At 30.0% G+C, this 12,896-nt stretch overlaps 1 protein-coding gene across 1 annotated transcript; it reads left to right on the top strand.

The window, feature by feature from the left end:
- Positions 1 to 4,947: 4,947 nt before the first annotated feature.
- On the top strand, positions 4,948 to 11,756 carry LOC121214006 (1-acyl-sn-glycerol-3-phosphate acyltransferase 2). Its single transcript, XM_041087586.1, has 11 exons — positions 4,948 to 5,353; positions 5,944 to 6,066; positions 6,750 to 6,789; positions 7,056 to 7,129; positions 7,261 to 7,320; positions 9,280 to 9,357; positions 9,537 to 9,695; positions 10,134 to 10,259; positions 10,760 to 10,852; positions 11,087 to 11,173; positions 11,296 to 11,756. Exons 1-11 carry the CDS (start codon positions 5,273 to 5,275, stop codon positions 11,518 to 11,520), a joined length of 1,146 nt encoding a protein of 381 aa, XP_040943520.1. The 5' UTR covers positions 4,948 to 5,272; the 3' UTR covers positions 11,521 to 11,756.
- The last annotated feature ends 1,140 nt before the right edge of the window (positions 11,757 to 12,896 follow it).

Below are 12,896 nucleotides of genomic sequence, written 5' to 3'. Positions count from 1 at the left end.
CATATTCTTCACATATATTTTTCTTTAACATATATCATAATTTCACCAATTAGTTCTTTATTTAATACATACATATATATTACATTTTTATCCTAAGTAACTTCTATACTACAATATAAACATTTAAAGAAAATAATTTAAATCCTTGTAATACTTACAATAAAATAGTTGAGGTGATGTATTTTTTCTTTCTTTCTTCACTCCTTGGCCCTTCTCCTTTTCTTTTCCTTCAATTTGATCCTCTCCCTTCTTTTTTTTTTTCTTAAATACTTGAGATTACAACTAAACCCTAGCTTTCTCTCTCCTACTCCTCTATGGAAGCTCTCCTCACAAAATTAAGGTATCTATTTGCTTTATTTAGTGTTTTTACTAAAGAAACATAAAATAAAAAAATACAAGGTTTTGAGCTTGGTTTGATCAACAGTGGTGGAAAGACTTGTTTGGAAATAACAAAAAAAAAGTTTAATGGAGGCTTGGGGGTGGGTGGAGGTTTGGCAATGTGAAAAGATGAAAACTTTCATCTTTTCTTCATTCTTCTACACAATTCCATGAAAAATCTCATAACTTTTACCTAAAAATGGTCAAATTACTAACTAACCCCTTTGCCTTATATCTTTACACTACAACCCCTAATCATTATGTGCTGATTATTATTTTATCCCTCATCATCTTTAATAATCCCATAGGTGACTCATATTTTTACTAAGTAAATTTCCTATTAGTCCATTATTTTGCCATCTTTTCTATATATTCACATAACTTCATAATTTTCTACTTTTGCCACAATAATTTCTATACTCTTACAATTTAGTCAATGCTTCTATTTAAATATTTCCTATTTAAAGAGTATTTTTTTTTAATTTCCTATCGGCTCTTCTTACTTTCTAATCTAATACTCAAAAATCCTATTTAGTCTATTTCGAAAATTCTCCACTAAATCCTAACTCGATTCCTCCTTATATCTGACTCTGAGGCATAACGCGAACGTTACATTAATTTGAGTTGGTATATAACTAATTGATATTAATATAAAATAATATCTAATAATAATACTTAATTAATATTACTTATTCTTAATAGGTCGAACTCAAATGATATAATTCAAAGGAATAAAAAATTTATTATAAAAAGTTTTAAATATTAATTTAATAATATAATGAATAATAAATTATATTTTTATCGGTTTAAAAATTTATTTAAACTCGTGCGTATTATATATATTTTTTCAATTTTAGATGAGCCAATATAGTAAAATTTTAAAACTTCCATATCTATCTTTCTGTAATATTACTACTAAAATTTTGGTGTTATACTAAAAAAAGAATTGTACAGCTCCAATGCATGTATATATATCAATTGTTATTTCTAATAAATACATTAATTTACACGTATCAATTTTGGTGAATTATAAAAGGAAGATAAAGTCTAAGGATAACACGATTAGTGCGACTTTAACCCGAACCACGTTTAAAACGAGATAAGATTTGAGGTTTTTAACCTAAAAATACAAAAAAGGAAAGTATAAAACAAAATGAAACGGGAAGGTAATTCAACCACCTATATAGAGGTCAACTGGTACCATAAGCTAGGAGTCGGCATCCACAAATTCGCTTTTGCCCCCAACTACTATTCAAACCACCCTCACCACATTCAACCTTTTCTTCAAACTTCCAAAGTGGTATTCGAAAGACCAAACGAAGAGAAAGCAGATGCTGCAACTCTTTTTCACGGCAGCTTTCTCGGCGGTGCCATTAACCCTTTATGTACCGCCGATTCGAAGTCTAAGTCTATTCGTAGAGACAATCGAAGATATGCTACGACAGACTACCTTGTATACGCTTAGGGTTTATCCTCGTATTCGCCTTGGGTTCTCTCGGATCTTCCACTCCATTTTTCGCTTGTCTAGGTAGATTCCTTTTCTTTTTTAGTTTTGTTTTCTTGCTGTGAAGTTTGGATGTTTTTGGAGATGATACGGTCTGGTATACAAACCTACGATTGCTGTTTGCCATTTATGAAATTGGGGTTCTTTAAAAAACCCCAACTTTTCTGATTAACCTGTTGTCTTTGTTTAAGCTTATGGTTGATGAATGAAACAAATTTTCTTCTGCTGGGTAAATTTGATTATTATTATTATTATTATTAGCAATGTTCATCTTATCATCGATTGCTTTCTTATCTTTTATGGAAAGAAAAAAAAATCCAAATAATTTGATTATTTGTTTGTGGTTGGGGAAAAAAATTATGCTATTGGCTGGCCATTGTTGTTTAGACTAAAGATTCCTTCTCTTTTTGGCCCTTTTGGATTTCTTTTCCTCCATTGGATTCTGGTTTTTGGGAATGATAAAAAGAAAATTTTTATATTTAATCTGATTTTGATTCGGCTATTCTGGTTTGTGGACACGTTGGTGTATGTAAAAGTCAGGGTTCTTGTACTGACACGTTGGTATGGGGTTTTTTTTTTATATTATAAAAAAATAGTTAAATTTTAGTTTTATCCCTCTAATATATCCAAATTTAAAATTTATATTTAATTTTTTAAAATATTTTTATTTCATAAAATAATTAATATCGTAAAGTACTGTTAAAAGAATTAACGGTGATGATGTTGAATATTTTTAATGAAATGTAATTTATTACTGAAATAGCTTAATAAGATATTTACATGTGAAAAATAATAAAATAAAATAGATAAATCCTACATGAAATTAAAAAGATAACTCTTAATTTAAAGAAAATAAATATAATTTTCTAAAAAATGTTTCAAAACAAATGTTGGTTGTTAAGAAAGGTTTAAAAATATAATTAGGGTCATTTTAACAAAACATACAGACATTAGTGGCCAAATTTTTCATTAAGCTTTTTTTATTATTACTTGATTAGTGAGTGAATCTTTTTAATTTTAAAACGTCACTGTAGTGAATTCAATAGAAAAATTTTAACGGTAGTAACAACTGACTCGCACTTTTAAATAAAAAAAGTAGAGAGGCTAAAATCTTGAAAATCAAAGTAACTCAAAACATGTTTTAACCTTCAAAATTTTACTTTATAACACCCGAACAAATAATCAATCTAACACAAAGCATAACTTGAAATATCCAATCAATTATAAATTGTCAAATGTCAAATGATGACATCACGATGGTGTTATAATAAAAAAATCTTTAAAATAAAAAAAATAATTAACAAATGGTAAAATTTCTAAAAAGTTGGAACTTTGATTTAGGATGAGTTTGAATGGGCGGTGCGTTTACATGCGGTTAGTATAAAAATAGCGGTGGCGGTGAGATTAGATACTGTAGCGTGAGACAAAAAGTAAGCTAAACGCACCGTACCGCACCTAATCGCCCATCCAAACCCACCCTTAGTTAAATTCAGTGCAAAATGTTAATAGATTGATTTGTTTTATCGATAGGTTTTGAACGTAAAAATTAAAATATTTTAAAATGTAAGACACTTCAAATTTTTTCATCATTATGGTATTGGAGAAGAAGAAAGAGATGAGAGAGTTTGAAGCACTACTCTTATTTGATAAATAAATGATACGAGTTCAAACATTATCATCTCTTTTCGACTCGTTCGATATTATAATGTTAGTTGCTTGTAGTAATTTTGTATATGCCTATTGGAACCGAGGATTAGGCAAGTTTTCAATGGTAAAATAGTTGTTATGATATTGTCCTAAAATATAATTTATAGAATTTTAAATTAATAATGATAAAATTATATTTTGGTCCCTTAAAAAAGATAAAAATTTGATTTAATTTTTTTAAAAATGGTAAAGATATAAATTATTAAAATGATGAAATTACACTTTTAATTTTATAAAAATATACAATTTAATTCCGACCCCTAAAAATGACTTTCGCCACTGATCTCAAAATATTAGAATGATAATAAAATGAAATAAATTACTTTCTTAGGTGAGATAAACATGTCCATTGAAAGAAACTCTAAAACCCAACTACTAAATATTAAAAGTAGAAATAAATATCTTTCCAAATACTAAAAAAATATTTTTATTATTATAAAAATAGGAATTACAATTTTTTTATAAAAGATGAAAATTACATAATTTTAAATTTAGTATATAAATTTAATTTTTTATTTAATGTTTATAACTACTTATAATTCCTCCCCAATCTTATATAGGAGGATAAACACGTTTCAGTGTGCTTGAACCTACATTCTCCTATACTAGCAACAATGTCGATGCCAAATGAGCTAAGACTCGATCGGCTCAATATATAAACTTAATTTATACAAAAAGTAATAATAATAAAGCAACTAAATCATTATTGAAAAGTTATAAATATTAGTAATTAATAATAATTTCCAAATGATATATTAATCAACTTGGTGGTTATTGAATGAACTCAACTAATGCTCTCCCTCGCGCGCAGCGGGGGTGCAAATCCAAACTCACCGGGGCCGAGGGCACACCATCACGACGTAGGCAACGCGAAATGTCCGAACCGGTCGAGCCTTCTAGGCCTTAAATTAAAAACATATCATTTGCTACTTATATTTGGCTTCAATGTTTAATTTGGTACTTAAATTAAAAACACCATTTGGTTCGATAAATATTTGACATCTATGCTCTAGTAAAAAAATCATATGTACTTAATTGAGACAAAAGAAAAATTTAGGTATCAAATTAAACATTAAAATCAAACTTAAGTACTTGTATGGGAGAAAGAAAATCGCAAGGTATCAATTTAGAAAAAAAAATTCAGGAACCAAATTAAACATTAAAGCCAAACTCAAGTACAAGTTGAGAAAAAAATTGAAGTACTAAATTAAATATTCAAAAAAATATAGGTACCGAATAGCATATTAACCCTATTTTTAATAATTAATGTGGAAATGATTACGGGGTGGGTGCATTGATGGGTCCCCAATTTACCTGTCATTTTGTTTTTCCTTGAAACGAGAAAACTGCTTTGAATTGAAAGTTTATTTTTTGCGTGTGTGTGTGTGTGTGTTCATCGGTTTCTCCTCCCTTCTTTTTCTATTTATTTAAGATTTTCCAATCTCTACAATTCACTCAGTTTTACAACAGTCACTGTTCTTTCAAAAATATTTTCTTTTGTATGAACAATCTTTCTTGAATGAATTCAATTATCCCATACTGAAGAAAGGAGTAATAATCTTCTTTTATCAACCAATAAATCTTAAATATAATTCTTGTTATCAACCCAAATCTAAAATCTTACTACAAAGTACAAACCCACCCTTTTGCCACGAATCTCTAGAGCTGAAGTAGTTGTGGTCCATGGCGATTGCAGCAGCAACTGTCATCGTTCCATTGGGCATTCTTTTCTTCATCTCTGGCCTCTTTGTCAATCTCATTCAGGTTCCTTTTTGGGTTTTATTTTTTATTTTTGATATATTCAATGAGGGATTTGCTTCATCTTTTGATTTAATTACGTTTTTTTTTTGGTAATTATTGCTTTCTGGTTTTCTATTATTCTTTCTTTGTTGAATGTTGCAGTCTGCATTTTTTTTTATTTCTTTTTGTTTTCAAATTTGTTGTGGTTGCATTGAAAGGAAAATGCCGGTAAATGGTTTTTTTTTTTAATTTCATCTTTTAAGCTGAATTATTAATGAATTTGCAGAAGTACATTTAGGCTTTGAATCTACTTCACTTTTGAGATAATAAAGTTCAGGAGCAAATGAAAATTACATTGGGATATTTGATTTAAGCTTGTACAAGCTGCTTCTTTTGTTGCCTTGTTTGCTTACTCCTTTTTTCACCATACCAACTTAATGCTAAAAATGGGACTTAGAATCCATTTTTGTTGCCTTTTTTTTGTCGTAATCAAAATTTACTGTGTTAGATAAGTTGATCCAGTTTGTTTCATTGGCTGATGTGTAAAACTTTTTTTTTTGAATATCATGGTCAATGACCATTTTCAATCTTATACCTTCTGGTGCTTTTTCTAGGCGGTATGCTTTGTTCTCATTCGGCCTCTGTCCAAGAAGACGTATAGAAAGATCAATCGTGTTGTGGCAGAGTTGTTGTGGCTTCAACTTGTATGGCTTGTTGATTGGTGGGCAGGAGTTAAGGTGCTAATAAGCTCCTTTATTGCATTGTTTAAGATAGTATAGTCTATTGCTGAAATCCTCTGGCGTAGTATAGTTTAATGTTGAAACCTGAGACAACAATTTATGATGATCAAATGCCTAATTGCTTTATATTTCAGTTTCCAACTAGACTAAGGTAGGTCTTAAAAATAATCTTTACATTGTAAGTGCCAAGATATAGAATCAGTAAAAGGCTTTCATTGCGTCCTTTGGAATTTCGAGTGTGGTTGTGGTACTTTCAGTCAATGATTATGATTGAAATTTTCGCAATCTCAAATTGATAGCGGATTACTTAGTACTTACACAAAGATGTTAGAAATTCGTATAGTTGTGTGGTGCAAAATTTACTTGCCTCCAAGGACCTGCTAATTCCATTTGATGGGTACGCATTAGTTAGGTGAAGTCTGTTTGCCAACTCTTATTTCTGGTTTCATAAGCTTAAAGACTGTTGCATTGTCAATCCTTCTAGATATTAGGTAAATATGAGTTGAACTAGCTTGTAAAGTTTCCTATCTTCTTTAAGGGCTGCTAGGTGTTATATGAAAAAGTTGTTATCTATTGAACCAACTTCTGTTAATGTGGGAAAATAACTCGTACCATCAATGTCACCTCGTTAGTGGTCTCCTGGAGATTAACTTTCGATCTTTGATACATTTTATTTGCAGATTAATGTTTTTGCAGATAATGAAAGCTTCAGTTTAATGGGTAACGTCAATCACCTCTACTAAGAAACTTAGGGCTTGGTCTTTAGGCCCTGCTTGGTATGAAGAATGGAAAATTTATTAATCAAATGGTTAAGCTACAAAGTACGAAAGTAGTTATGAATCTTAACCATTTGATTAATAAATTTTCCAGCCTCACTCCTTTCCATCCTTTGTACCAAGCAAATACTTAGAGTTACATGTATAATGGTTATTGTTCAATCCTAGATCTTTTGAGCTTTTGTCATCTGATATGGTAAATTTTTCCAGGTAAGGAACATGCCCTTCTCTTACCCAATCACAGAAGTGATATTGATTGGTTAGTTGGATGGGTTCTGGCTCAGGTCTGTAGTTGAAATGTGCATTCTAAAAAACATTTGCAGTGCTTCTAAATTTTCTATTTGACATTTTAACCTCTTTTTTCCTCTTAAATTGCTATCTGCGGCTAAGATTCAATTAAATTTGCTTCTGGCAGCGATCAGGTTGTCTTGGCAGTTCAATAGCTGTGATGAAGAAATCATCAAAATTCCTCCCGGTATGTGTTGGTGTTATTCCTTTGAAGTTTTAACTTTCAATTGTGAGATTGTGTTTGTTACTAGTTCTTTTAGTCTCAGAATTCGTAGTTTGTCTTCAACCATGAATGGTGATAGCTAATGACAGTTCTATGTACATGGCATTTTCATTACACTGTTGTCTATGCTCTAGCGCACATGTTAATGTGTAAAGTGTTACATGTGATTAGTGCAATAGGCAATTGATGAGATAAGAGAGAAAATTAAGATTATTAGTGTGAGATTCTAATAAATATTCCTCAACTTCTTTTTTATGCTATTAAAACTGGAGCAGGATTCTTCACTTGAAAATCTAGTATCCTTTATCATATTTCAAAGTTTGGCTTGCATTTCATGTGTTAAGTGAGTTTGCCTGGAGTAGGGAGGGAAATTATACACTTCCATTCCTCTTAGAAGTAGCTATTTATATAAGTTATCATAGTTTACAGAAGGAAATAAATCAAAAAAATAATAACCTATTAAATCCCTAATAATATGATCCCTAAGATTATGCATTATTGGTTGCTAATATTATGTTATACGACTGTGTAACACTTCTCAAATTGGAGCATAGATGTTAATCATGCCTAGCTTGTTACAAAGATAATCGACTGAGTCCAATTAAAGCCTTGTGAAGATGTCACCTAGTTGATTACTTGTCTTCACATATCCGGTAGAGATTAACATCACACCTATCGGGATGACTCAAGGTCTCCTGAATTGTCTTAGGAATAGAAACGGTCTAGAAATGCAATTAAAGAGTAGGGTGTGTTTGTTGTGGAAATAACAAATGCTATTGCAGTCCACTGTAGATATCGTAATCATGAGATTTTCTCACATTTGCATAACTTAGGGTCTGCTTGTTTTGCGGAAAATGATTTTTGAAAAATGTTTTACACATTTTATTGTATTGGCTTCACAAAAAAAAAAAAAAAAACTTAGTAAATGGAAAATGACTTGAAGGCCAAAGGAAATCAGACGTGTTTTATTGAAGTTGTCTTTCCCTTCTTAAAAGAAAAAAAGAGCGCCTTGTAAGTAACATAATTTTTAAATAAAATTAACTTGAATAAAGTCAAATATTATATATTAACAATAAATTTTAATTTTTTTAAATATTTTCAAAAGGTTAAATTATTGATCTCAGAAACTATAATTTTAATGATATTAAACATGCATATTTATATTTTAATAATATATAATTAATATTCTTATTTTAATAATAAATTATTAATATAATTAATACTATTTACTATTTTAATAACAGTATTATTTAATATTACAGTGTTATTAATAATAAATTTTAACTTTACTAATCATTTTAAATTTTAAATAATACTCTTAATATTTTATTTAAAAAACATTTTACTTTAATATATTAATAGTAAATATGTAAATTATAGTTTATAGATATTTTAATAATAAATTTTTTATAATATAAAAATATTAATATTTAAAATTACAAAATATTAATATGATTAATGTAATATTATTATTCTTTTTATACTTTAAATAATATCATTTCAGGTACTTAATATTAATATAATACTTTGAAATTTGAATATTATTATTAAAATATTACATTTTGAAATATTAATACTAAAATTAATAGTTTAATAAAAATATTTAATAATAATTATATTAACATGAAAAATATTATTATAATATTTAAAAATTAACATTATTAATTTATAATAGTAAATAATATTATTTTATGTAATTAATATGATATTTTACTAAATTTTATTTTTAAAATTAGAGGTGAACAAAACTTGATTCGACTAAGATCTTTTTGTCTGCCTTGCCATCTGTGAATATTACTGTCCTTTTGATTTTACTGCATACTAGTGAATCCCGCAGGTTATTTTTAAAGTTTCTCTATAAAGAAACAAGTATGACTTACTTGTGCCTAGTTATGAAGAATAAAAGCATGTCTCATTGTGCAGGTCATAGGTTGGTCAATGTGGTTTTCTGAGTATCTGTTTTTGGAACGAAGCTGGGCCAAGGATGAAAACACGATAAAGGTAGAAGTTTGCTTTTAGTATTGTAGATGCATATGTATCAAGAATTACATATGCCGCCTCTATATGGTATACAGATATAATGACCATAAATATTTCTGTGTTTACTTGTGTGCTTGTGTATGCTTGATTTCAGACTGCATTATTGATCTTGTCAAAATCTTGTGGAATCATATTTGCAGGCAGGCCTTCAACGTTTAAGGGACTATCCACAGCCATTTTGGTTGGCGCTTTTTGTAGAAGGAACTCGCTTTACACAAGCAAAGCTTGTTGCAGCTCAAGAATATGCGACCTCACAAGGATTGCCTATACCTAGAAACGTTTTGATTCCTCGTACAAAGGTTGGATTCTTGCTGCTTTGGTTTTCTTGAATTTCTTGTCATCTTTTATCTGGGTACCTTGTGTATATATAAATATGTGTAGCACTCTTTTAGTGTTCATAATATTTCAAAGTTACCATATAGCATTTTGTTAAATTATAGGTAGATTTTGTTGCAAGGTCCACCAAAGACTAAATTTCTGGCCAACGCAAGTTTGCTTCTTTAGCACAGTTGTTCAATACTTAGCTAGCCTCATCAGTGATACATCTGTGCACCCTCGCATATGGACCTGGTCCTAGTTGAGAGTTAATCATGTTGGACGTGGATTTACTTATTTTGCCTGTAATACTGAACTTCTTTATTTTGTTAATAGCCACTGATCTTATAGGCCATTACTAAATCTAATTCCATATGAAGAACTTATGCCTGAAATATCAATATTATGTTGTGTTGCTTCAGGGTTTTGTTTCAGCTGTAAGTCATATGCGATCATTTGTCCCAGCCATTTATGATATTACAGTGGCTATTCCCAAAAGCTCACCTTCACCTACAATGCTTAGACTTTTCAAGGGGCAATCTTCTGTGGTAAGTCAGAGTTCAACCTGTGTAAAGCAAGTTAAATATCTTTGCATAATTATGTATCAGTTTTGAATATTTACATTGCTTTCTCTTTGTTTAATATTGATATGTCTGCTTTCTCTTTGTTTAATATTGATATGTCCTTGGGGAGAGTTTGATGTGCGTCTCCTCAAAGGACTTCACTTTTAAATTCTGTATTATCGTGAAGTTCAGACCAAGTTTAAAGGTATAATGTGATGTCAAAGATCTCTGATGACAACATGAAGTGAAGAGCCTGCTTCTTAATTTCTTCTCTTCTTTTATCTGATCTTTTAGAATCCCAGGAGTGAAGGCCAACAAGTTTGTTGGTCTTGCTGAAATAGTTTTTGGTTTTCCCCTTTCTTTTCCCTTGGTTGAAACATTTATGTCATTCCGAAACTGTGATCATTAAAACCTACCAGTATCATTGATCTTTCTTTTGGGTTTATTGAACTGATTAAGATATATATCCTTTCACTCGTTTACAGGTACACGTACATATCAAACGACACCTCATGAAGGAACTGCCTGAAATGGATGAGGCTGTTGCACAATGGTGTAAAGATCTGTTTGTGGAGAAGGTGAGTATTGCTCATCTAGTGTTGTAGGAAGACACTGTTCTAGATGGTCTTTCATGCATGTTTGAGATAAACGTATGCTTAAAAATGAATAGAAGAATTACTCTAAGCTTTGACCAGGTTGTGTATCGTTGTTCTTTTATGTCTAACGATTAACCATGTTCGTTCTTGTCCTTGCGATAGTTGATGCATTAGTTTCCTACTTATTGTTTTGTTTCTCTTTGATTTCTCAAATAGGACAAGTTGCTGGACAAACATATAGCTGAGGATACTTTCAGTGACCAACCATTGCAGGATATTGGGCGGCCAGCTAAGCCTCTTCTGGTGAGTTTCTTTTTGTCTCAAATCAACCAATTTTCATATTGATTTTCTTCAGTTAGCATGCCATTCTCTGGATATTTCGGTGTTTTTAAGAGTTGTTTCCGGAACTAATATGACTTGGTCAGGTTGTTTGCTCTTGGGCGTGTATCGTGGGTTACGGGGCTCTCAAGTTTCTCCAACAGTCTTCGCTTTTATCCTCATGGAGGGGCATTGCATTGTCAGCATTCATATTGGCCATCGTCACCTTCCTCATGCAAATATTGATTCTCTTCACTCAGTCCGAGCGTTCAACCCCTGCCAAGGTTGCAGCGGGAAAGCCTAGAATGACGGGGAGAGTTCGGCAACAATAGATCGAGCTCCCTCCTCTGAATGGCAGTAACCTTATGTCTGAATCACTTTCATTTGCTTTCGTCTGTTTTCATTTTAGACATGTTTTCAAGCATATTTTTTTGGTCATGAAAAGACACAAGTTCGTATGCATTATCAATTCTTTGGCTTTTTTTGGTGGTAAATTAGGGTAATTTCTGTAATAGACAGTTAAAATGACTTTAGAAGCAATGTTTACATGAGGATAAAATTAGGGTAATTCGTGTTCTGTTTATTCTTTGACATATTCGTATACATTCTTTTTGTGATGGTGATAATTTTGTGTTTTGTTTAAACCTCACTAAAATTAACATTTGGTATCTGTAATTTGATATTAAATATTTTTTTTCTTGGTCCAATTTAATTTCAATCCCAAGCCCTTTTTTGGTCTAATTTGATTGTTAAACTTGTAAAATTATAAAAATTACTTCAATATATTAATAATATTAATTCTTTTACGAGGTAATAAAGATAATTAATGTATGACCATGATAGATGACATGATTTTTTTTCTGTATTTTAAACATTTAATTACTTTTTGTTTAATTAATTTATTTTATATTAATTTTTTTAATTCAAGCTGATTTTTTTTTTTTGGATTTTTAAAACTCTTATTTTCTTCAATATCCATTTGTTAAACATAGCGTGGCACAATTTTTGAACACAGATTTCCTCTGTTACTAACTATTTTTGTGGAATTGAAGAAACTATGTTTTAAACATGTAGTGCCTCTTACATCATTCCTATAATTAGTAGTTAAAAGTAATCTCAGCCGCAGTGAGTAAAACAGATAAAACTTCAAATAAATGTACTATTTCCTGTCATTAAACATGTTGGTCATACGGACCTTAACCATTTCTACCCCATAAAAAGGCTAACATTGTTAGTTTTTAGAGTTAATTTGTATAACATTTGAAAATTTTAAGTTCCAAATTGAACAAAAAAATGCTCAAGTGTCAAATAAGGAAAAAATGACAACTTTAGGGACAAACCAAGAAAATTACTTTAGAAGGGGCAGAGATGAATAATAAATTCTTAGAGTTAAAATGTAAATTTGCTATTAAACTAACTTGTAAACTTTAAAGAGACTAATAGACATATATATATACCATTTTTGAAGTAATAATGCCAATGCCAATCCTTTATCTACACCCCTGCTTATTGTTTTGAGCGCGTGAAGGAAAAAATAAATATTATATTACGACACCCAGAATATGGATGGAAAATAAAATCATATAATCAATATATTTATGAAAAATAATTTAAAAATGGTAAAACATAAATAATACAATTTACTTTATCAAAAAAATTTAATTTTTTAATTAAATAGATATCTAATTAATCAAAGGCTTTATAACAA

The sequence above is a fragment of the Gossypium hirsutum genome, chromosome D01 (genome assembly GCF_007990345.1).
Source record: "Gossypium hirsutum isolate 1008001.06 chromosome D01, Gossypium_hirsutum_v2.1, whole genome shotgun sequence".
In the NCBI taxonomy this organism is placed as follows: Eukaryota; Viridiplantae; Streptophyta; class Magnoliopsida; order Malvales; family Malvaceae; genus Gossypium; species Gossypium hirsutum.
The sequence above is the reverse complement of the archived record's forward strand: the minus strand, read 5'-3'. Positions and strand labels throughout refer to the sequence as shown.

What these genes read in the sequence shown, in the direction of transcription:
- LOC121214006 (XM_041087586.1), top strand. Translation starts at nt 5,273, where the DNA reads ATGGCGATTGCAGCAGCAACTGTCATCGTTCCATTGGGCATTCTTTTC. An exon ending in AATCATCAAAATTCCTCCCG is followed by an intron (nt 7,321 to 9,279) that starts GTATGTGTTGGT and finishes CTCATTGTGCAG; the next exon opens with GTCATAGGTTGGTCAATGTG. An exon ending in GGCCAGCTAAGCCTCTTCTG is followed by an intron (nt 11,174 to 11,295) that starts GTGAGTTTCTTT and finishes TGACTTGGTCAG; the next exon opens with GTTGTTTGCTCTTGGGCGTG.